At 46.2% G+C, this 24,043-nt stretch overlaps 4 protein-coding genes and 1 pseudogene across 4 annotated transcripts; 4 read left to right on the forward strand and 1 right to left on the reverse strand.

Moving 5' to 3' along the window:
- Positions 1-2,911: 2,911 nt before the first annotated feature.
- LOC125520492 (uncharacterized) lies at positions 2,912-4,239 on the forward strand. The gene is made up of 2 exons (XM_048685437.2): positions 2,912-3,071; positions 3,720-4,239. Exon 2 carries the CDS (start codon positions 3,738-3,740, stop codon positions 4,005-4,007), a length of 270 nt encoding a protein of 89 aa, XP_048541394.1. The 5' UTR covers positions 2,912-3,071; positions 3,720-3,737; the 3' UTR covers positions 4,008-4,239.
- Positions 4,240-8,887: 4,648 nt separating this feature from the next.
- LOC125519448 (uncharacterized) lies at positions 8,888-11,426 on the reverse strand. Its single transcript, XM_087534103.1, has 4 exons — positions 11,135-11,426; positions 10,512-10,583; positions 10,339-10,393; positions 8,888-10,147 (listed from the first exon to the last, which is right to left on the reverse strand). Exons 1-4 carry the CDS (start codon positions 11,424-11,426, stop codon positions 8,968-8,970), a joined length of 1,599 nt encoding a protein of 532 aa, XP_087390229.1. The 3' UTR covers positions 8,888-8,967.
- A 27-nt stretch (positions 11,427-11,453) lies between these two features.
- LOC147962235 (uncharacterized) lies at positions 11,454-11,969 on the forward strand (annotated as a pseudogene).
- Positions 11,970-20,139: 8,170 nt separating this feature from the next.
- Positions 20,140-22,131, forward strand: LOC147962236 (uncharacterized). Its single transcript, XM_087534104.1, has 9 exons — positions 20,140-20,374; positions 20,492-20,686; positions 20,771-20,875; positions 20,971-21,120; positions 21,207-21,284; positions 21,369-21,503; positions 21,589-21,693; positions 21,783-21,932; positions 22,115-22,131. Exons 1-9 carry the CDS (start codon positions 20,140-20,142, stop codon positions 22,129-22,131), a joined length of 1,170 nt encoding a protein of 389 aa, XP_087390230.1.
- Positions 22,132-22,507: 376 nt separating this feature from the next.
- Positions 22,508-23,775, forward strand: LOC147962237 (uncharacterized). Its single transcript, XM_087534773.1, has 3 exons — positions 22,508-22,535; positions 22,633-22,725; positions 22,826-23,775. Exons 1-3 carry the CDS (start codon positions 22,508-22,510, stop codon positions 23,773-23,775), a joined length of 1,071 nt encoding a protein of 356 aa, XP_087390899.1.
- Positions 23,776-24,043: the final 268 nt, after the last annotated feature.

Below are 24,043 nucleotides of genomic sequence, written 5' to 3' on the forward strand. Positions count from 1 at the left end.
GATCACGCAAGATCTATCTAGGAGATGCATAGCAACGAGAGGGGGAGGAGTGTGTCCACATACCCTCGTAGACCGAAAGCGGAAGCGTTAGTTTAACGCGGTTGATGTAGTCGAACGTCTTCGTGATTCAACCGATCAAGCACCGAACGTACGGCACCTCCGAGTTCAGCACACGTTCAGCTCGATGACGTCCCTCGAACTCTTGATCCAACAAAGTTTCAAGAAAGAGTTCCGTCAGCACGACAGTGTGGTGGCGGCGATGGTGAAGTGATCCGCGCAGGGCTTCGCCTAAGCACTACATGAACATGACCGGAGGAGTAAACTATGGAGGGAGGCGCCGCACACGGCTTGGAACAGTTGATGTCTGTTAGAGCCCCCCCCCCCCCCCCCCGCCCCTGTATATAAAGGAGGGAGAGGGGAGGAGGTCGGCCTAGGCGTGCCCCAAGTGGGAGGAGTCCCACTTGGGCTCCTAGTCAAATTCGCCCCCCTTTCCTTTTACCGGAAGGGGAAAGGGGGAAGGAGAGAGAGGAGAAGGAAAGGAGGGCGCCGTCCCCTCCCCTTGTCCAATTCGGACTCCTCCCTAGGTGGGACGGGGAGGGCGCACCACCCCTTGTGGGCTGGCTCGCCTCCCTCCTATGGCCCATATCTTCCCTCGGGGGATTCCGGTAACCCCCCCCCCCACCCCGCGGTACTTCGATATGTACCCGATACATTCTGAAACACTTCCGGTGTCCGAATACTATCGTCCAATATATCAATCTTTACCTCTTGACCATTTCGAGACTCCTCGTCATGTCCGTGATCTAATCCGGGACTCCGAACAATCTTCGGTCACCAAATCACATAACTCATAATACAAATCGTCATCGAACGTTAAGCGTGCGGACCCTACGGGTTCGAGAATTACATAGACATGACCGAGACACCTCTCCGGTCAATAACCAATAGCGGAACACGGATGCTCATATTGGCTCCTACATATTCTAAGAAGATCTTTATCGGTCGAACCGTTATGACAACATACGTTATTCCCTTTGTCATCGGTATGTTACTTGCCCGAGATTCGATCGTCGGTATCTTCATACCTAGTTCAATCTCGTTACCGGCAAGTCTCTTTACTCGTTCCGTAATACATCATCCCGCAACCAACTCATTAGTCACATTGCTTGCAAGGCTTATTATGATGTGCATTACCGAGAGGGCCCAGAGATACCTCTCCGATACTCAGAGTGACAAATCCTAGTCTCGATCTATGCCAACCCAACGAACACCTTTGGAGATACCTGTAGAGCATCTTTATAATCACCCAGTTATGTTGTGACGTTTGATAGCACACAAGGTATTCCTCCGGTATCCGGGAGTCGCATAATCTCATAGTCAAAGGAATATGTATATGACATGAAGAAAGCAATAGCAATAAAACTTAACGATCATTATGCTAAGCATACGGATGGGTCTTGTCCATCACATTGATCATGTTCATCAAATGACAACACATGTCTATGGTTAGGAAACTTAACCATCTTTGATTAACGAGCTAGTCTAGTAAAGGCTTACTAGGGACACTGTGTTTTGTTTATGTATCCACACATGTATCAAATTTCCGGTTAATACAATTCTAACATGAATAATAAACATTTATCATGATATAAAGAAATATAAAATAACAACTTTATTATTGACTCTAGGGCATATTTCCTTTAGTTACTGGCAGGGTCGCGGCACCACTGGAGCACGGACACCCCACGCCAAACGACATGGTCAAGATCAACGCGAATGGAGCGATCCCACATACTAGGGCAAAAGGTGGCAGTGACGTGTGCTTATTCTTAACCACGATAACAACGTTGTTGTACGAGCTTGTCATTTTTCCCAGTGGCCTCAAATACAGAAGGTGTTGAAGTCCTAATAAACAATAGTGAAACACCTGACGGTTTTGCTACTTGATCTAGCAATGTTAATGATTGGGGAGAGAGCGGGCTAAGGAGATGGAATGTGAGATGCTTATTTCAGAGATGAATATCAATATTGTTGTGTGAAAGTCGAATAAGTGCTCAAGGACCTCTTGTGGAGCACTTGAAGGTTTTGCTGCACCAACTACAGCATTTTCTTTGCGAAGTCAATTCTCCGAATAATGACCACTGAAGTAACTCTAATTTAGCTACGGGAGTTGTGTCTTCTTTCAAGAAAATGCAAAGCATTGTGTTTCGATTCATTGATACAGTTTGCACAAGCCTGTGAAAGGACACACCCGATGTTACAACACAACAACACTAAAAGCTAGATGGACCGGTGACCAGGAGCAACACAACAAGACCTCTTGCTGTCGTTGTCGTCCAACTCATAGCTTCTGCACTAGTTGTGGCAAGGGGGCGAGATAGGCCGAGTTGAGCGGCATCGAAGATGAGCGTGTTGCAGTGCTTTCAGATTTAGCAGGGCACCAACCTGATGGCAAAGTACATGCCCTTTCGAGATCCGGACTGAAGAGGGTTGCGTTAACAAATTGTGTAAAAACATGGCTAGGTCAAGTGACGAATTATGTAATTCGGCCATGGCAAGAGAGATGCCTGTGATTTGGGTAATACAAGCGGCCTTTCCACTAAAATAACCGAGTGAAGACTTTGCTTGTGTATTATGGCATGTGTTTGTTTCATGGGCTATTTATAATTATTGATTTTTGTTGCTTGAGCTTGAGAAGCAAAATAAAAAACAAAAAACTCAAAAAAAAGCTTTTACCTTTTAAAAAATCAATAAACCTTTCACCTAAAAAAAGAATCAATAAAGCTCCCAATTTTTTAAAAAATATTTCTTGCTTTTCTTAAGGGGTTTTGGTTTTTGTTCTTCGGGGTCAAGAGTTTTTTTTAGATATATCTTCGGGGTCAAGAGTGACTCCACGGATTGTGCCAGCCTAACTTCGCTTTCCGGCCCACTAGTTCCTGCTCGGCCCAGGCCAGCCGCTCCTCTCCTCCTCACCTCTCCAGCGCGTGCTGCCCTAACTGACGCCGTGGAAGTGCGCGCCGCCGCCCGCTCTCTCCCCGGTCGCGCCGCCGCCGCCTCTCCGCAGCCCGAGCGTAAGATCTCAATCAACCTCTCTTCCTAGGTCATCCTACTCCACCTCTTGCAGCGTCCGTTGCTTGCGGCATCGCTGCATCTGACGGGGGCTCTCATCTGTGTGTTCGATCCATGTATAAATTGGTCAGGCGAGCTGCAAAATTCTGTAATCATAGACTGCGGCATATGTTTTTTTGTGTGTGTTTGGTTCTGTATGCAAGCATTTTTTTAGCTCTGTAGAAAGGATTTGGTCACTCTGTGTTCTGTAAGGGGTAGCTGTGTTGGTACAAATGTGCAAGTGCAATATCAACAGCTAGCCAGATTCTGATCCCCATCAGTACTTCTTTCACTCCAGTATTTGTTTCATCCTCAATTCTCCCTAGATTGCGTCTCTGGAAGGCAGCGGAACAATCTTCCGCTGCAGAGTTCATTATTAGTTTCAGAACTCCACAAAAAAAAAAGCTTCAGAACTGCCTCTAATTGCCATGCTAGGATGATAACCAGCAGCATTTTGCTTTGCACCGGTGAACAGTTTACAGACCATTCCCTGAATGAATGCTCCATCCTAATGAAATTGTGGAATCGGCATTTTCTGAATACGCCGTACAACTGAAACTGTGGAACCGGTGTCAACCTTTCCTTACCTCTGCTACCATGTTTATTCTCAGGTTAATAATCCCTGGACGATGGAGATGAATGCTGCAACAAGTCTAGAACCTAGAGCAAAGGCTACCCTGGTTCTCGGAGGGGAATCGTTCGCAGTCAGCTCCGAGTCCGGCACCCTGTCGGAGCAGCTGGCGGCGATGAGGGAGAAGAGCATGGTGATCCTCAAGGAGTACATCACCAAGCACAACGTCCCGAACGATGTCCCTGATGAATCCATTGAGGGCCCATCGGATGAGGAGGGCGAGGCACTTGCTAAAAACCCGCCCAAGAAATCAAAGAAGCAGAAGTGATTGTCCTGAATCTCATCTGATTTATCGTGCCCTTTCTTAGTCCTCGCTTGCAAAGATCTGAGAACATGCTGTTACCCCTTGCTAGCTGTTCCTTTGACACTGAACGACCAACAATTTATTCTTAGGCACACTAGCTGCTTGTGTATCAAATCGATGTGTGCAAGCGACGCTCAATGTTGTTATCTGATAATATGTGTGTGCAAGGAAAGTTTGCATCTTTCTTTCTGTACAACTCGTTGTTAGAAGATGTTCTGCTTTTCGCTGGTAATATATGAGCTTCAGCACTAAAGTCCATTGCAGTTAAATCATTTGTCAGATGTTTTGCTTTTGAGGATAATGAATGAGCTTCAGCACAAGTGAAATGATCATCCTAATCTGGTTTGACTTGGCACACACTTTCTTGGTACCCCAGCAAAGGTCAGAGAACATGCTGATGCCCCTTGCTAGCTGCTGTTCCTTTGACACGGAAAGGTCAGAACTATTGTTAGCAGCAAATCTGCTTGTGTAGGAAATTGCTGCTGGTGCTTGAGCAAACGGTGCTCAATGTTGTTGTCTAATATGATGGTAGGTGCAGGGGAATTCGCTCCTTTCTGTACGACTCTTTGGGTATGTGATGATTTGCTTTGAGGAGAATATATGACTGGGCTTCAGCACATGAGTTCTTAATTTTCTGTTGCTTGTCCATGTTATGTGCAGTAAGGCGTCAACAACCTGAAATCCAACAAGCAACAGCTCCTGATAGCAGTCAAAATTCCCATAAAAGATATTGTGTGTACACTACATGCGTCAGTTAGTCTTCCTCGGTGTACTACTGATGATCTCTCAGTTCAAAATGTTGAAAAGCTTCGCGGGCTCTGTCAGTTTTGTTCCTCACTCACTTGGAGATGGCACAAGTCCAAAGATCAAATTATTGTTACGAGCTAAGTTGCAGTTGCGAGAAATCGCTTCTGGTGCATGTGCAAGTGATGCTCAATGTTATCCCTTGATATATGCAGGGTAAGTTTGGCCCTTTCTATGACTCAATTCGACAAATTTAGTGCAAGCCACTCTTCAGTTAGGTGTTTTTCTTTGTGCTTATGAAGGCATCATATTAACAAGTTTGTAATGATATTCAGGTTGCAGAGATCCGGCGGGGTCAGGCCCCGAGGATGAGCAACATCGGGCTCAAACAGCACAAGAAGCAGAGGAGAAAAATCCACCGGTATTCAACATTTCAAGGTGTCAACACACGATCTGTAAAATCTCTTTGATTGTAACATAGTGGGATGGAATTTAATGAAGTATGCTTCTGATCTCATTGATCTTTTTGGCCAGCAGGTCTCTCTCTGCTTGGATCTTTCCAAGCTTTTGCCTTAGCTCAAGTTTCTCGGCCCTTTCGTCTGACAACTGCTCTTCAAGTCGGGCCACCTTAGCAAGGGTGGTTTCGCCGTTCCTCGCCTTCTCCTGCTCGGTGTTCACCCAGTGTGATGCATCTTCACTAAGATTGCTATCATCTTGCAACCGCACAAAAAAGGGATGGTGTTAGCTTCCTGCTTTCCTTTGTAAAAGGAAGATGCATTTAAGACTTGAATCTGACTTGAATGTTTGTAATAGAATCAATCAGCCTATCAGGTAAACTAGCAAGAAGCATGCATATAGGAAATGTCGGGTCACCGACAGAGCACGGATGCCCTCATAGGCTCATAGTACTAACTGTACAACTGACTAGTTGGTTGACATGAGGAAAGAAAAGTGTTTGATGGCTATCATAGGCTCATTGCTAATTATTACTAGCATCTGTTTGTTACATAGATCAACACAATGTAATAAATAATTCTCAAACAATCAGATGAAAGTGTAAGATAATACTTACTTCTAAATCCTATGCTGAGAACAAAAGTTAATGTTTCAGATACTGACATGGTCTACACTAAAACGTGTTTAACTTCACCATTATTTTTTACATCTATGTTGATACAAAAAAAAATCTAACGACATGATTGGGCATATGATCATCATGGCTATAACATAATTACCTGGCGTAGTCGCATTCATATATCTGGAGATGGTAGTGGCACAATATGCAAGCGACACGTCGTTGCTTCTTCTAGCTGGGATCCTGTACATTGCCTGGAATCTGTTGTTCCTCATGTCAACAGCAAGGAGCCATGCCTTGGGGTGCATGAACTTCAGCCTGGTGATCAGGTAAACAACGCCATTATCATCCATGCTGGGAACGGGCTGACATGTGTAGGTATTCTCCAGCCATGGGATTCCGCAGCGCCGCAATCCGGACCGCGCGGTTTCGCATATCTCAATGTCAGAAGCCTTGACGGCGCAGTCTGTGATCCAATCGCACCGGACCATGAGATTCAGGACCATGGTCTAGTCGAACCCAAGCTCGGTGCCGTACGATGTAGCATTGCTTCCTTGGGGATATGTGCCATGTTAGCATTCAAAATTCAGAGATTATGTTAATTACTTGTCATTAGCGGCTTGGGTTGGCACACGGTCCTAAGCTACTGTAGCATGGGCCCAAGCCCCAGAATTCAAGAAATTATTATTCTGTTCGACCTTGTCGCTACTGCTCATCTTGCATGTTTTTTTATAATATTTCCTTTATATCAAATTGCACAATCTATCTATTACCTCCATTTCAGTTTACAAGTCCTGCGCGTATACTTAGGTTGCCAATTTTATCACCCTAATATAAACTATATAACACAAAAATTATACCTTTTGAAAGTAGAAACTCCGTAGTTTATGTTGGTATATTTTTTTTAATATATGACTTATATTAGGTTGGTCAAATTGACGACCTAGGGATACACACACGCCCTGTAAACTGAGAGAGAGGTAGTACCTTGATATTTAACCTGCTGGCTATCTTTTAATGCTCAAATGGTTGATGATTTCCCTTTTTTTATGTATGCTAGGGATATTCATGCAGTCAGCACATTAAAAAACTTTTTCCTATAAGCATATCCAACATAAAGAAAAAAAAGATAAAAATATATTTTCTTTAAGATTGGTGAAGATTTGAATAAAAAAATATGTCACTGCATAAAAAAGATTCTTGGTACAGAAGATCCATCTTGGGAAAGAGCTTCCCTAGTTAGAAAAAATACAGTGATCAGCTCAAAGATATTCATCAAATTTTCTTGTCTAAATCGGCAAGCAAGACATGTGAATTTATAAGAGCATCTCCATCTGCCGCACAAAAATTTCGCGCCCAATAAAAGTTTTAGCACGCCACTGTAGCACTTTTAATGCGCAGGGACCAACATTGCTTTAGTAGATGCCAAAAAACGCGTGCCCAAAAAGCAGACAGTGCAAATTGTGAAGCACACGTAATCCGGAGCCCAAAATATGCTGCGCGCGATAGTGTTTTTCAGCGCGCGCCCTAAATCTTTTAGCGCTACAGCATCTGCTGGAGCTATTCAGCGCCCAAAAAAACAAATTTTTAGTGCGCGGAGCTTTTTTTGGACGCCTGTTGGAGATGCTCTAAGGGTGTGTGTTTTCTGACATATTTTTTGTTATATTTGTTTCCAAACAATCCGACTGTGGGGCCACTCTAGGGGTGCATAACGAGGCACATTAAAAAAAATTGCCATGGTATCGATGGACTGGTAGTATTTTATTCCCTAATGAGTCTTCGCATGCAATAGATTTTGTAGAGCTGGGCATGTTTAGCTAGTGTTGATGATTCCCGCCATACTTTGTGAAGGGTAAGTGGCACATATCCCAAGAAATATTGTCTGAGATGGACGGTACTGAGTGTAGGTGCGATCGAACCATGGTGCTGAGCAACATTTTCGTAGGTAACAGAGTTCATGCTAGAGTTTCCATCATACTACAGAACAACATAGAGAAGCTAAAGTAGGCACTTACCAACTACCTCAACAGTGCACCGATCCCACTGGCACATTGATAATTAGAACAGATTTTGTTGATGGACAACACGATGAAAGCAAAGGCAGTGCACAACCAATACATATATAGGTCTTTCCAACAGTAATAGGAACGCCTGATCCAGTTCCATCCAACATCCTAATCCAGCACCAAGTTAATTCGTGAGTAAGGGCCCGTTCGGTGTCCCTCTGCTCCGCACCTCCACTCCCGAAGCAGACGGAGCTGCAGTTAGAAATCTCAAAGCGGGCAAAAAGGTGCTCCCCAGATCCGCGGATTTTAAGGAGCCGGTGGATTGCCAAGCGGGCCTTAAGTCAAAAATAGCAAACAGATCGATATTGCACTTCTGCTTCTGTAATTATTATTATTTTGCTAGCAGCAAAGAAATGCAGCTTCACTCAATTTTCTTTGATCCAAGACCCTTCACATGCCATCACTGTTCCAAGCAAAACACAACATAAATTAGGACGGAGATAATTAGCGCATCAAAAGATCTAGACAAGCAAAAAGGCAAGTAGCTGTACAACAAAAAATTAAATGTTACATGGCACTGAAATGCCAAAATGATGCAACTGTTCCAGCAAAAAAAATGCATGAATGTCCCAAACAAACAGTTGGCCCACTAAAATACAAGCTGGTCCCACAAGATTGGATTATACACTTCTCGTGTATAAGAGGAACATCTTCAATTTGATATATCTAAACGAGAAAACAAGCATAAACATAAGCTTGCCACTGTAGGATGTAGGATCTATAGTTGAAAAATGTGTGAGCAACAACTCACTCAAGCAAGTATCCTCTAACAAAAATACCAAGTATTAAAGATAAGAGACATATATAATAGTTTGAGGATCACATTTCACATGCCTACCCATATCCCTCTAATTTCTCTCCACTATCCCCAATCCCCATTGTCCTTCTCACCTCGCCAATCATGCACCTATGCATAGAGGACACCTGATCCTCCCGTGCAACACCCATATTATTCTCAATGCTTCTCCTCTACGGTAAAATGAACAAACAACTTCTTTTACGACTAGGCAAAAGCAATTTTAGTAGCATCACCCAAGAGTCAACAGGCAAACCTTGCGGAACCATCCTCAACCGCAGGGAATGTGGGAGGCCATATCATCATAAAAGGATGGATAGAATGCAGTATATCATATCTTCCAAGCTCATACACTTTACGCAACTTCCTGCACTTAATATCCAAGTAGAGTATAGATTGACCCGCCTGCAAAAGCACAAACTCGGCATTGTTCCCCACTTGGTTTAGATGGACATTCTCATTATGAGATATCCTCAAATTATCAAGCATCTTACGCAAACAAATGGTATCCACTGGCAACCATTTGTCCTTCTTGTGGAACCATATGCCAAGTTGAAGCTCCTTAGCATGGATAAGATATACACCGGAATCATCATTAGCCCGTGACATCACAGCGTCTCTCATGCCATACTTCGCCACCATGTGTGGGAGCTTAACTATGGAGAAACTTGAGGCTGACAAATCCAAGACATGGATGTTGTTCATGGAGGCCATATATATTTTATTGTCGACGACCACAGGTCTTGGTACCCATAGCAAAAAAGGGTGGTGTGTACTTGTGATCGAGGTATGCATGCACCAGACATCGTCTTGTAACACAGATACGTGCATTGTAGATTTTGTGGAATCCCTGGTAGACTCAATCCACACATACAAGTAGGACAAGTTGTCACCTTCTCCTTTGGAAATGAGGTCACTCCAAGTGCAGGTATTGCCATCCTGCAGTTGGTGAGGTGGGAATCGTGGGAAGCTAGGTATTTCTCTATTAGAGGAGAGTGGTTTATGCACTACTTTTGTGTATGTGGATGTCCAGCCCTCATACAAGTGGATGAAAACGTTTCCGTGCCGGCAGTCTGTGATGTAGATATTCTTGCCCTTGTAGGCGTCAAAGCTGAAGTTTGCACGGTGGATGACTATGCTAAGCTCTGGGGGCAGCAGCAGATTTGGCATGAAGACTGGGGGGTTCGGATCTGATTTATTCGACATGGTGTGGACGTAAAAGCCAAGGAGGCCGGGCGGGTGAAGATTGCGGAACCTGAGGAGGAAGGAGGGGTCGGAGGCGCGGCGAAGCCAGCGCCTGCAGACAAGAGCGGCACGGACGAGAGTGGTGGGAAAGCCGACCCGGAGTATGATCTCCATGAGGAGATCGTCGTTGCCGAGCACCTTGGATACGGGGTCGGTCTGCGGCCTCTTGCAATTGGTCCTGAAACAGCAGCAGCCACAAAACAAGTGCAATCAATCCATTGGTTTCTTCAACCAGTGCATTCAGTCGCAAGCTCCAACACGCATATGCACTAATGCACATCCATCCATGATCCATCCAGCTTAACATGCACAAACTACTACACGTTGCAGCCACCAAAAAAGATGACGAGAGAAACCGGATAGTCTTACTGTTGGGGAATCTCATTAGGATCCATCTGCCGCAGCACCCTCTCCTCGCTCTCCGCTGTTGTAGCGAAGGGAATGTTAGGGTTCTATTGGGAGGGGGAAATACGGGCTAGGGTTTTCTGCAAGGAAGAAAAAAAATTGAATAGAAAAGAAGTAGAGGAAGGAGAAGGGGTCACCCGAATGTGTATAGTCGGTAAACGCCAGGGAGAGGGACGGGGCCGATTGCCCCAGTCTGGCCACTGAAAAGCCTATCAAGTAAAAAAAAAAACTATTGCAATGAAGAAACAAAATTGTAGTACGACGCTGGCCACTTCAAGAAACAAAAGCCCATCAAGTAGAAAAAAAGCCCAATGCAATCCCGTAAAAAAATTATACCCATTGGTGCGTCTGCAGTCATGGCATGATGGCAATGCGAGTAACCTTTTCTCGGGGGCCATTTCTTGGGCGTGTCGGCAATTGTCTTTTTTTTTTTTGACGCGAGTCGGCAATTGTCTTCGATGGAGTAACAGACCCTGTTAGATTTTGTATCGTAGTCTTACTGTGTAATCTATACCGTATTGATATATAACTTGTATGACACTATTATATATATGTGATAGGCCATCCCATAGAGGATTGAACCAGTTCCTCCAAAACCTTTGTGTTACATGGTATCGAGTCTAACCTAGGTCCTACACCCCACCACACCGCCGAAACCCTAAACCCTAAGGCCGTGCCGCCGGTGCCATGACTGCTTCCGCCTCGGGCGTCGCCAGCTCTGGGTCGATCCCCGCGTCGCTTGCCGCCCTCCTCAACCTACCACCCCATCCCCTGGCTCCGTCGGTGCCCCAGTTCTTCGGCAACACTGCTGTTGGCTCCATGTTTTCGGCGCCGATCCTGTCGCCGTCGCCCGCAACCTCCGGTGCCGCGACGACGGTTCTTTCCGCGCCACCCACGGCCTCCAACGGCTCCTCCTCGACACTCGCCATCATCCCGGCGGCCTCGGGGGAGGTACTTCCCGCGGTGCCACCCGCGGCCTCGTTCCTGGCCCTGCCCGCAGCCGCGGTGCCACCCGCGGCCTCGTCGTCACCCGCGGCGTCGGTTGCTGCCATGGTCCGGCCATCAACCCGGAACACCGTATGTGGGTGCAGCAGGACCAGGCGATTTTTTCTGCCATCCAGGGTTCCCTCAGCTATGGGGTCACCGCCCTCTACCTCTTCGCCGCCACCTCTATGGACGCATGGACGACGTTGGAGCATGCCTTTGCCCAGGTCTCTACCTCCCGCTCGATGGCCCTTCGCAGTGAGCTCGCTGACATCAAGAAGCTGGACTCACTCACGACCTACTTCAACAAGATGAAGGTGTTGGCGGACACACTCACCTCCATCGGTCGGCCGCTCAGTGACGAGGAGTTCGCTGGCTTTGTCATCGAAGGTCTCGACGCCGACTACGATAATCTCGCAGAGGCTGCTCACAACGCCAAGCCAGCGATGCCCCCGCACGAGCTCTACTCATGACTCCTCTTCACCGAGCAACGCGTTGAGGCTCGTCGCACCTCCGCCACCATCACCGCGCAGTCGGCGGCCTTCTAGGCTTCCTGCGGCCAGCGCTCCCCGCCCCGTCATCGGGCAAGGCCGCCCCACCCCCTGCATTAACCCTGGGTGGGGTCCGAACTCTCGGGTGGTGTGCAAGCTATGTGGTCGTGAACGCCACGTCGCCTTCAAGTGTCACCATCGCTTTTAGAGGAGCTTCCTTGGCATCGGCAACGACAGCAAGGGTTCACACCGTCCTATCCTGTTGATCCAGCCTGGTACATGGACACCGGTGCCACGGATCACATGACGAACGAGCTCAACAAACTCTCCACCTACCAGCCCTACTACGGGCACGATCAGGTTCACACCGCCAATGGTGTAGGTATGCCCATCTCTCACATTGGCCAAGCATCTCTTTTAACTAGTCATCCTACTAGGCAGCTTCATCTTCGTAATGTTTTGCGGGTTCCCTCGGTGACTCGTAATCTTTTATCTGTCCCTAAGCTCACCCTTGATAATCATGTCCTATGTGAATTTCACCCGGTTAATCTTTTTGTTAATGATCGAGCAACCCGGGACGTTCTGCTTAGTGGCCGCTTGAGCCAAGGCTTGTACTGTTTGGAGGATTCATCCGCCCCATACGTCTTCAGCGGTGTTCGTGTGTCGCCTTCCCAGTGGCACTCTCGCTTTGGTCATCCCGCCACACCCATCGTTCGCCACATACTCCACCGCCATGAGCTGCCTTTAGTGTCTAGCAATAAGAGATGTTCGTGTGTGATGCATGCCAACAAGGCAAAGTCATCAACTACCTTTTGTTTCATCTACTAGAGAAGTAAAGAGTCCTCTTGAAATTGTGTTTTCTGATGTGTGAGGTCCGGCACAAACATATGTTAGTGGTCACAACTACTATGTCAGTTTTGTTGATGCCTATAGTCGTTTCACATGGCTTTATCTTCTTAAGCGCAAATCTGATGTGTTTGATATATTCATTCAGTTTCAATTGCATGTTGAACGTTTACTCAAGTATAAAATTATCCATGTTCAGTCAGATTGGGGGGGGGGGGGCGAATATCGCAACCTCAACACCTTCTTTAGTAAGCTTAGGATCTCTCTTCGTTTGTCATGCCCACATACACATCAACAGAATGGCGCTGTTGAGCGCAAACATCGCCATATAGTTGAAACCGGCCTCACACTTCTTGCTCATGCTTCTGTACCTTTCCGCTTTTGGAGTGATGCTTTTGCCACCGCGTGTTTTCTCATTAACAGATTACCTACGCGTGTTCTTAATATGAAAACTCCTATTGAGCATCTCTTGGGTGAAACTCCTGACTGTACCTTTTTCAAGGTGTTTGGGTGTGCCTGCTGGCCTCATCTTCGTCCTTATAATGATCGCAAACTTGAGTTTGGCTCCAAAAAGTGTGTGTTCTTAGGGTATAGTTCTCTCCACAAAGGCTACAAATTGTTGGGGATTGAAGCAGAAATTCAAAATTTTCTACGCATCACCAAGATTAATCTATGGAGTAATCTAGCAACGAGGGGAAGGAGAGTGCATCTACGTACCCTTGTAGATCGCTAAGCGGAAGCGTTCAAGTGAACGGGGTTGATGGAGTCGTACTCGTCGTGATCCAAATCACCGATGATCCTAGCGCCGAACGGACGGCACCTCCGTGTTCAACACACGTACAGAACGGAAACGTCTCCCACGCCTTGATCCAGCAAGGAGGAGGGAGAGGTTGAGGAAGAGATTCCAACAGCAGCACGACGGCGTGGTGGTGATGGAGCTCGTGGTTCTCCAGCAGGGCTTCGCCAAGCACTATGGAGAAGGAGGAGGTGTAGGAGGAGGGAGAAGGCTGCGCCAGGGGAAGGGTTCGGCTGCCCTCACTCTCCCTCACTATATATAGGGGGAAGGGAGGAGGGGGAGGCGCCCTAGGGTTCCCTAGGGGAGGGGCGGCGGCCACAGGGGAAACCCTAGATGGGTTTGAGTGCCCCCACCCCCTAGGAAACTTGCCCCCCAAGCCGGGAGGGGCGGCTGCCCTAGGGGTGGCGCCCCCACCTCTCCTGGTTACGTGAGATGGGGTGGGAGGGGTGCTCAGCCCCTTAGTGGGCTGATGTGCCCTCTCCCCTTGGCCCATAAGGCCCCCCAACGCTTGCCGGGGCCTCCGAAACCCCTTTCGGACACGCTGGTCATCACCTGGTACTCCCGGAACAATTCCGGACTCCAATACCCTTCGTCCAATATACCGATCTTCACCTCCGGACCATTCCGGAGCTCCTCGTCATGTCCAGGATCTCATCCGGGACTCCGAACAACCTTCGGTAACCACATACTATTTCCCATAACAACTCTAGCGTCACCGAACCTTAAGTGTGTAGACCCTATGGGTTCGGGAACCATGCAGACATGACTGAGACAACTCTCCGGCCAATAACCAACAGCAGGATCTGGATACCCATGATGGCTCCCACATGTTCCATGATGATCTCATCGGATGAACCACGATGTCGAGGATTCAATCAATCCCGTATACAATTCCCTTTGTCCAGCGGTATTGTACTTGCCTGAGATTCGATCGTCGGTATCCGATACCTTGTTCAATCTCGTTACCGGCAAGTCTCTTTACTCGTTTCGTAGCACATCATCTCGTGATCATTCCTTGGTCACATTGTGCACATTATGATGATGTCCTACCGAGTGGGCCCAGAGATACCTCTCCGTTACACGGAGTGACAAATCCCAGTCTCGATTCGTGCCAACCCAACAGACACTTTCGGAGATACCTGTAGTGAACCTTTATAGCCACCCAGTTATGTTGTGACGTTTGGCACACCCAAAGCACTCCTACGGTATCCGGGAGTTGCACAATCTCATGGTCTAAGGAAATGATACTTGACATTAGAAAAGCTTTAGCATACGAACTACACGATCTTTGTGCTAGGCTTAGGATTGGGTCTTGTCCATCACATCATTCTCCTAATGATGTGATCCCGTTATCAACAACATCCAATGTCCATGGTCAGGAAACCGTAACCATCTTATTGATCAACGAGCTAGTCAACTAGAGGCTTACTAGGGACATGGTGTTGTCTATGTATCCACACATGTATCTGAGTTTCCTATCAATACAATTCTAGCATGGATAATAAACGGTTATCATGAACAATGAAATATAATAATAACCAATTTATTATTGCCTCTAGGGCATATTTCCAACACAAATGTCTTCATGTCCCAACAAATCGAGTCTACATATCTCGGGATGTTGTTTTCGTTGAGAACGTCTTCCCGTTTTCTGCCATGCCTCAGTCATCTATCACAGCACCATCTATGCATTCATCTCCTCTCATGCCTGGCCAATTTAAAGATGTTGCATATTCGCCTGTGTTGTTACCTAACCATGGTGCAGGAGCTAGACGTGGAGCTCGCCTGGAACTTCTACCTGACGGACCCCCTACGCCGCCCGTGGGGCATGACGATCCGTCGGTGCATACGCCTGCACCGCCTCCCGTCCTCGACTCCGTCTTGGGCGCCCTGTCTACCACTTCGACAGGGCCGGAGCGTGCGTCGGACACTGTGGTGGCTGTGTCGGAGCCCGCACCGGAGCGGCCTTCGTCGCCACCTCCTCGCCTGGCTTCTCCTCCATTGTCACCCCCGCCATCTGCGCGGGCGTCGCTGCTGCCTCCTTCACCTGGGCCTGCAGCGACTCCCACGCTGCCCGGGCCAATGTCGCCTGGCCTGCCGTCGCCCGGTCTATCTTCGTCGGTGTCCTCTGGACCGACCACGCTAGCGTCCCCTGGACCGGCCTCGCCTGCTCTGGATGTCCCACCTGCCCCGGTGTTTGCTGCTCTGTGACGTCCACATACACGCAGTTGCAGTGGCATCGTTCGTCCCAAGGAACGCACCGATGGCACGGTCACATATCTTGCTGCTTGCCTGGCTCATGCTGTGGATGATCCAACCGCCGAACCATGCAATTATCAAGCCGCTATGAGTATCCCACACTGGAGGGCTGCTATGGAACAAGAATATCATGCTCTTTTGCAGAATAAGACCTGGACACTTGTTCCCCCTCCACCTCGTGTCAACATCATTGATTCGAAGTGGGTTTTCAAGGTGAAGAAACATGCAGATGGCTCAATTGAGCGCTACAAAGTGCGTCTCATGGCTAAGGGTTTTAAACAACGTCAGGGTCCGGATTACGAGGATACATTCAGTCCAGTTGTCAAGCCTACCACTATTTGACTTCTTCTGTCTCTGGCAGTTTCTCGTGGATGGTCTCTCCACCAGCTTGATGTGCAGAACGCTTTTCTTCATGGATTGCTTGAAGAGGAAGTTTACATGAGGCAACCTCCTGGATTTGTCGATCACACTCAGCCTCATCATCTCTGTCGTCTGACCAAGGCTCTCTATGGACTGAAACAGGCACCTCGTGCCTGGCATGCTCGTCTGGCTTCAGCTCTACGCACTTATTGATTCATTCCTTCGACGGCTGATACTTTGCTATTCCTGTTTCAGCGACCGAGTTTGACCATGTACCTCCTTGTGTACGTGGATGATATTGTCCTGGTTAGCTCCTCTCTGACGGCAGCTGATGCTCTTGTGATTGCGCTTGGTCGTGATTTTGCAGTTAAGGATTTGAGACAACTTCATTTCTTCCTGGGTATTGAAGTCGCTCATCAGTCTTGTGGCAGTTTGGCTCTCACCTAGAAGAAGTACTCTCTTGATCTTTTGCGCCGTGCTGGTATGCTCAAGTGCAAGACTTCACTCACGCCCATGTCCTCCACTGACAAACTTTCAGCTGTTGATGGTACTCTTCTATCTCCTGAGGATGCTACTGAGTACAGGAGTATCGCTGGTGGCCTGCAGTATCTGACGATCACGCGTCCTGATCTTTCCTTTGCGGTTAACAAAGTGTGTCAGTATCTTCATGCGCCTACTGATGTGCACTGGTCTGCTGTGAAGAGCATCCTGCGCTATGTGCGTCTCACTGTCTCCTTTGGTCTTCACATGCGCCCCAGTTCCTCCGGAGTTCTTTCTGCATTCTGGGGTGCTGATTGTGCTGGGTGTCCAGATGACAGGCGATCTACGGGGGGACATGTTGTGTTCTTGGGGCCTAATCTGATCGACTGGAGTGCACGCAAGCAAGCCATTGTTCCCCACAGCAGCATAAAGGCTGAGTCCAAGTCAGTTGCCAATGCGACTGCCGAAGTCATATGGATTGAGTCCTTTTTTCGAGAGCTAGGAGTTGCTCAGCCACATCCTTCGGTCCTTTGGTGTGACAACATCGGTGCTACGTTTCTGTCATCAAACCCGGTGTTCCATGCACGGACAAAACACATTGAGATTGACTATCATTTTGTGAGGGAACGTGTCGCACAGAAGCTACTACAAGTCAGGTTTATCTCTTCCAAAGATCAACTTGCGGACATCTTCACCAAGCCTCTACCTTCTCCCATGTTTGAGGTCTGTAGGCGCATTCTCAACCTCCTAGATGCTCCAGGAGTGAGTTGAGATTGAGGGAGGATATTAGACTTCGTATTGTAGTCTTACTGTGTAATCCATACCGTATTGGTATAGGACTTGTATGACACCATTGTATCTCTACTCCTAATGTCTCAGTTGGTAGGTCGCGTTCCGGGTTTTATTTTCGTCCCACCTAACCCGGTCTATTTTGGTACTTCTTTGGTACTACTTCACACCTCCCTCCCAACCGCGGAAAACCAAAAAAAAACCCTGCGATGGAGTCCCGCACCCGCACAACCTCCCATTCTTATCATCTGAGATGAACGCAAAAAAAACTGAAAAACCGCTGGCCACAGACCGTCAAAGATTAACCAGCAAAAAAAAACGGCATTGGTCTCGAACGAGTACTCGTGCCCTCGAGCGAGGTCTCGTGTGGATCTTGCGAGTGCCCTCCTTCGCCCGCCGCCGCCCATCGGTCCTTCCCCGCCATCCCTCCATTGCTCCGGCGCTGGTCCGCGGCACAACTCCCCGCTGAGCGCTTTGAGGATCCGGCGCGGATCAAAACTGCCGGTATCCATTGCGCCGGCGCGGATCCCCTTCTGGACCTAACGCTGGACAGGTCCAGGACGTGGCGCCAGCTTCAACGGCGTACAAGATCCGCCCTCCAGGTATCACATATCTGAAATTTACATCCAGATCTGGAACTTACATCCATACACAAAGACAATGGTATGAACCTACATAGCAGATCTGAAATTTACATGATTTCATATACACAGTCATCACATACACACTGCCAGCACATACACACAGACATATCTGGAATTTACATCCATACACAAATACAATGGTATGAACCTACATAGCAGATGTGAAATTTACATGATTTCATATACACAGCCATCACATACACACTACCAGCACATGCACACAGACATATCTGAAATTTACATACATACACAAAGACAATGGTATGAAACTCACAATATACAAATCAATAACATAATAGATGCAAGCCAAAACTACTTCTGAGTAGCAAACCAGTGAACAACTATAAACCGTAGAACTTAGGGAACCACAGCAAAAAAAATGTGACTGCGTGTAAAAATAAAAGAAATATTTCTTTGCAGGTAGGACGTGCCAGAGTTCTTCAAAACATTTGATGCAGAAGATTTAGTGCAAAGGAGAATGATATATATTTCACTCTCAAAAATATAACCAAAGGTTATCCCAGAATCAAAAGCTCCCACTTGTTGTGGGGTCCTGGGAAAGGGAATTATTAGGTTCTTACCCAACATTTCCCTTGTTTGATTTTTTAAGGATACTGACTCAAACCCTGGACTTCCAGGATACAAGTGGAGATACTGCCATTCTCTTGAGAAACAAGCCCAATAATAAGGGTTTGGTCTAAAAGTAATCCTGGACCTCCAGGACACAGATGGAGATAATTTGTTTGTTAATGATAGCTCAACGAGAAATTAAAAAATGATAATCAAATTAACGGTATAAATATGAACCTAGCGTTCCGTATCATGTGCTCTGGTACGGGTCCCAAAACCCTCTCCATCATTGCTATGTGTTCCAGGTTCTCATGTGTCTGAAACATATATCAAGGTAAAAGAGGAAAGACAGGCATCACAAGCAATCTAACCGAGCATAGCTCAACGAGGATGCAACCAACACTCCAAATATCACATGGCAAACTCTAGCCTAAGCCTGCCAAAGGAATATTCCGTAACATCAGAACTCAGGATTCCACTCTTGGAGTAGAAACATTAGCCACTGCTACAGCAGTTGGTCTAACACCAAGGAAAAAGGAGAAAAGATGAGTTCTTATTCAACAAAGAAAGAACAGAGTTCAGTATAATCAATATTTATCGGTAGTTCAGCGGGGTAGAATAAGAGGATCATTGTGCAGGTTTCAGCTTGACATGTATAAAACGCACTGTACAATTTAGACCAATAAATACCCAACTGTAGTAACCACTAACGGGCACTCTACATGTGCCTTTTGCTGAATGTGTTCTATGTTTAGATTAAAGTTCAAGATCTGCTTAAAGTTCAAGATAGAATAAAGTCGAGGAACTCAATGATTGACTGTTGATGCTTTGAATTAAAGTACCTTCTTATTCATGCCTTCAAGTTCGCCATATCTCTTGCGTTCATGTTGCATCCATTATATCCATCTGATCATCTCCCAGGCCTCAAAAACACCAGAGCCAGCGGTCATTTCATTTGCGAATGGGTAATGCAAGAAGCAAAGCCGGTGAACATGAACAAGAAGACGGCATAGCTACAGGTGGTGTTCACTGTACTATGAATACTTGCTTTTCTGCTAATTACGCTTCTTGCATAATGTGTTGCAGATCAGATGAGCGTAAAACATGCTGAAGAATACAACGCAAACTTGATACCCGTTGATGAACAAGTAGATGCTATTCGCGCGATTGAACCAGGTATATAAAGTGTGAAAATACTCTGATGTGATGCCTGACGTGCAAGTCTAAGAATGACTTGTACCATGCTTAATGTCTTGCAGCACCTACGAGCGTGACAAAAATGAAAGATGGTAATCCAAACATCATATCCATAGCTGTAGATGTTGATCCTTTTTACACGACGGAGACATGTACATGATTGATTGCGTGCATACCAGACAAATATTGAAGTTGTATTCATGCTTACTATACTCCACAGAAGGACCGGAAAGGGTAGGGCCTGGGTACCATGATGATGGTCAAACATTAACACCTACGGCTAGCCTAACACTCCATCATGCCATTCATAACATGCAGCTATGAGATAATTCTCAAGGTATCCATAGGCATGATATCCACCTTCCCAACCGTCATTTTATTTGTTTTCTTATTTGTATTTATACATGCAGACGACACTGCTTCCGAACATCATGAAACTCTATCATTAAATAATGAATGCAAAAAATACGCGGATAATGCAAGGGCGGAGTACAATGCAAGGAAACGTGCAGCTTATCAGATTAAACGAAATGAGGATATTGTCAGCTTACAAAATGAGAATCAGCCGGTAGTTGCAAAATCTGGTAAGCTTGATGTACACTCTTAGTTTGATGTGCATACGTATGTTGCGTAGTAGGTAATATTGTGCTTATATCCCGGGTAACAGAATATATGATGCACAATAATTTGCCACTTATTAGATCATAGGGATCTTATCAACGCTCGTAGGCGGGCTGCTTATCGCAACAAGTTGTCAGATGTTTTGGGTAACCAACAAGTCATTGGGAAGTCTGCCCGTCGCCAGTCTCTATGTGATATCACAAATGTTCTCGGAGATAGGGAGAGAACTAAACCTAATGTCCAAGATGAAAATGCACTTGCCCTTCAATCATCAGGTAAGCTTAAAGAGTATTATCCATGATATTCGGTATGTCAAAACCATTTAGCTGACATGTGTTTGGACAACTTTTGTTCACCAGACAACCCAGCTAACTCTAACTATACAGCATTCTCACATGATGCGTCAACGTTTTCTATTACAACTACGGGCCTTTCTGGTCTCGTTAATGAGAATGAAAGTCAAGGTGATCATATTTTGAGTACTCATTGAACAAATTGCTCACATTTTTCTGTTATATTCTCTAATATTTCTGTTTCCCCCTAATGACATCAGATGCAGTAGCAAACCAGTATTACATCCAAGAAACAGAGGATAGAACGGAGGCAGAACGCAAGAGAGACCATAGAAACGCACTGAGAAGGGCCTACTATCGGCGGAAAAAGCTACCTAATGTCCTAGATGAAATTGCAAAGACCCTTGTGTTAACAGGTATGGTTCAAAATGTTTTTAACATTATAGTTGGTATCGTCTTAACCAATTAGCATAATTTTGTTTGGTCAAATCTGGTTCACCAGACAACCCAACCAGCTCGGAGTCATTTCCAAGTTCAAATACGGTGTCATCTGGAATCATCTGTGACACCAAGCATCAAGGTGATCATAATGTTCCTAATCATCCACCAATTTCGTGGGCGTATCTGTTTTATTCTCTAATATTCGGGAATGTAATCTTGTAAGACACCCAAGAAGCAGAGCATAAAACGGAAGAAGAACGCAAGAGAGACCATAGAAACGCCCTGAGGAGGGCTTCCTATTGGCGGAAGAAACAATCTACCGTACAAGTTGAACATGCACACAACCTGCATTTATCAGGTATGCTATTAATGATTTAATCATTATGTTAAGACCAGATTTTATCAATAAGCAATAATATGTCTGGACAACTTTTGTATGCAAGGCAACCACACTAGCTCTAACTATACATCATTCTCGAATGATGCGTCGGCATTTCCTGATTCAACGGAGGTCTCGACTGGGATCGTTAATGACATAGAGCTACAAGGTATTGTAATTTTGTTCTACTATAACAGAAATTGCTTCCATCTTAGTTCCATGATTTTTTATTTTCGGTAATGTTTGTAATGGCTCCAGACAGGATCTTGAATGACATACAAGAAACAAATGAAAGAACTGAAGAAGAACGCAAGAGAGACCATAGAAACGCCCTAAGGCGAGTTGCTTATTGGAGGAACAAGCATAAGCGTATCCAGGATCAAAACAAACATGCATCTGCTACTTCAGGTATGCGTGTACATTTAATATCCGTTTCTATGTGACTCCTCCAAATCCGATAAATCAAAATTAACTAAATAAGAATTGAACTTATTTTTGATCCAGACGACCAAAATAGCCCTAGCGTTACAGAATTAACGAAAGAGGGAGCAACATGTCCCCCTTCAACTTTACACGCGTCTGTCATTCAGGACACTGTTCTAGCTAGGAGGCAGACTGACAATGAGCGGAAACGTAATTTAACAAACGATCAAAGGGAGGCGAAAAACGCAAGGAGCAGAGCATGCCATCAGAAGAGAAGTGATGAATTAACGTTCGAGGTCAAAGAAATAATGAACGAAAAAAGACGCGAGAGGAGCGTGCAACGCCGCAAAAGCATGTCGGCGAATGAGAAGGGGGAGTCAAGTGCACAGAGGAAGGCCAATTATGACCGAAGGAAAAAAACACCGTGCAAAGAATGCATCGCAATCCCCCTTACAGACCTAGCAAACTCAGACTCCGAATGTCTCACATGCCCAAGCCGCGCATCACCCGTCTCCCAGGCCGCAAAAGATGATTCATCTGATGACGATCCGGGGACGAATATGCCGACATACTCTGCCAGTGCCACTGGTAAGAATTTGCGAATGTCAGTTTCTTAAGCTCATTCTCAGCATGTTGTTCTAACATGATTGTGTCCGTTGTCACTATCTGTATGACGACAATGCAGAGGACATCGATGTTTTCCAAAGCGGCACCATGCGTCATGAGCAGGAAGCACATGAATTGATTGATGAGGAGTACTACATGTTTTGCAACGAAGGTATTGCAAACCCTGCACTATTGACACTTTGGAGCTCTATTGCTGTCTCATTTATTTGTTGTTAGTGAATTGTACGTGATTTTGCAACAAATCCCCGTAGGGTCCGATAATGACATATTGGATGATGATGAGGAAGCGAGCAAGTCTACCGATAAACTTAGGGAGATTAATCCATTTGACACTGTCTACTCAAACATTCCAGACAGCACTCACGTCCTGAAACTCGACGAAAATTGCAAACACTGTATGGCCAGGAAGTTTGAATCTGAGACTGACGGCTTCTGCTGTCGCAATGGCCAGATCCAGCTTAAGCAACAGGAACCAATCCCAGAGCTAAAGAGGCTATGGTCCAGCATGGATGCAGATTCGAGACATTTTCGGGAGAACATACGGTTCTTCAACGGGCATTTCGCCTTCACCACCCTTGGCGTCAGCCTTGATGAAAACTACACAAACATGAGGTCTGGGGTGTACACATTCCGAGCTCACGGCACCATCTACCACAATGTCCATTCGTTCGGGCCTAGCTCGCGTCCAGAACATCTGCAGTTGTACTTCTATGACGACGACCCTAACCTAGATCATCGTAAGGCGGCCACCAAGCAATTAGACCAAGATGTCGTGAAGAGGTTAGTAGACATACTCAAACAAAACCCATACTCCCAGCAATTTAGGAGTTTGGGTGCACACAAAGACAACCTCGATGATTATAGGATAGACCTAAACACCGATAAGAGGCTGGACCAAAGAAGGTATAATAGACCGGTGTCCTCTGAGGTCGCTGCAATTTGGGTTGAGGGCACTGACCTAGCAAAAAGGTTTGACCGCAAGATAACACTTTGTGGTAACAACGACGAAAGGCATAGTATTCGTGTGACCTCAGGGGCATACGACCCGTTGTCTTATCCATTATTCTATCCAATGGGGGAGCTAGGTTGGCATCCGAAGCTACCCAAATGTAATGTTTATTGGGATGTTGTCCAAAATCCTCGTTTGTCTCATGATGATGAGGATGATGCAGGTATGTCGTTTTGTGTCCCACTTTGTTAAAAATATCTTGTTGTGTTTAAAGATAATGCTCACGCGATCTAAATCAAACGTGTGCAGAGGGGAATAGTAGGTTATGCGTCTCCGTTAGAGACTACTACTGTTACATGCTGCAAACAAGGCATGCCATCTTCAATCCAATTCTCTGTGGAGCACGCCTACTGCAGCAATGGGCGGTTGACATGTACATTAAGATTGAGAGCTGTCGGTTGAGGTGGTACAGGAAGAACTAGACGCAGATCCGTGCCGATCTGTATAAAGGAGTTGTTGA

Source organism: Triticum urartu, chromosome 7A (genome assembly GCF_056163025.1).
Source record: "Triticum urartu cultivar PI428250 chromosome 7A, HENAU_Tu73, whole genome shotgun sequence".
Lineage (NCBI taxonomy): Eukaryota > Viridiplantae > Streptophyta > Magnoliopsida > Poales > Poaceae > Triticum > Triticum urartu.

Coding starts and splice junctions, on each gene's coding strand:
- LOC125520492 (XM_048685437.2), top strand. CDS start 3,738: ATGGAGATGAATGCTGCAACAAGTCTAGAACCTAGAGCAAAGGCTACC.
- LOC125519448 (XM_087534103.1), bottom strand. CDS start 11,426: ATGGCAGCAACCGACGCCGCGGGTGACGACGAGGCCGCGGGTGGCACC. Junction 10,584..11,134: donor CGGAGCCAGGGGATGGGGTG/GTAGGTTGAGGA, acceptor TTTACTTGATAG/GCTTTTCAGTGGCCAGACTG. Junction 10,394..10,511: donor TACCGACTATACACATTCGG/GTGACCCCTTCT, acceptor TCGCTACAACAG/CGGAGAGCGAGGAGAGGGTG.
- LOC147962236 (XM_087534104.1), top strand. CDS start 20,140: ATGATATCCACCTTCCCAACCGTCATTTTATTTGTTTTCTTATTTGTA. Junction 20,876..20,970: donor TAATGAGAATGAAAGTCAAG/GTGATCATATTT, acceptor CATCAGATGCAG/TAGCAAACCAGTATTACATC. Junction 21,285..21,368: donor CTGTGACACCAAGCATCAAG/GTGATCATAATG, acceptor TAATCTTGTAAG/ACACCCAAGAAGCAGAGCAT.
- LOC147962237 (XM_087534773.1), top strand. CDS start 22,508: ATGCCGACATACTCTGCCAGTGCCACTG. Junction 22,536..22,632: donor ATACTCTGCCAGTGCCACTG/GTAAGAATTTGC, acceptor ACGACAATGCAG/AGGACATCGATGTTTTCCAA. Junction 22,726..22,825: donor CTACATGTTTTGCAACGAAG/GTATTGCAAACC, acceptor AAATCCCCGTAG/GGTCCGATAATGACATATTG.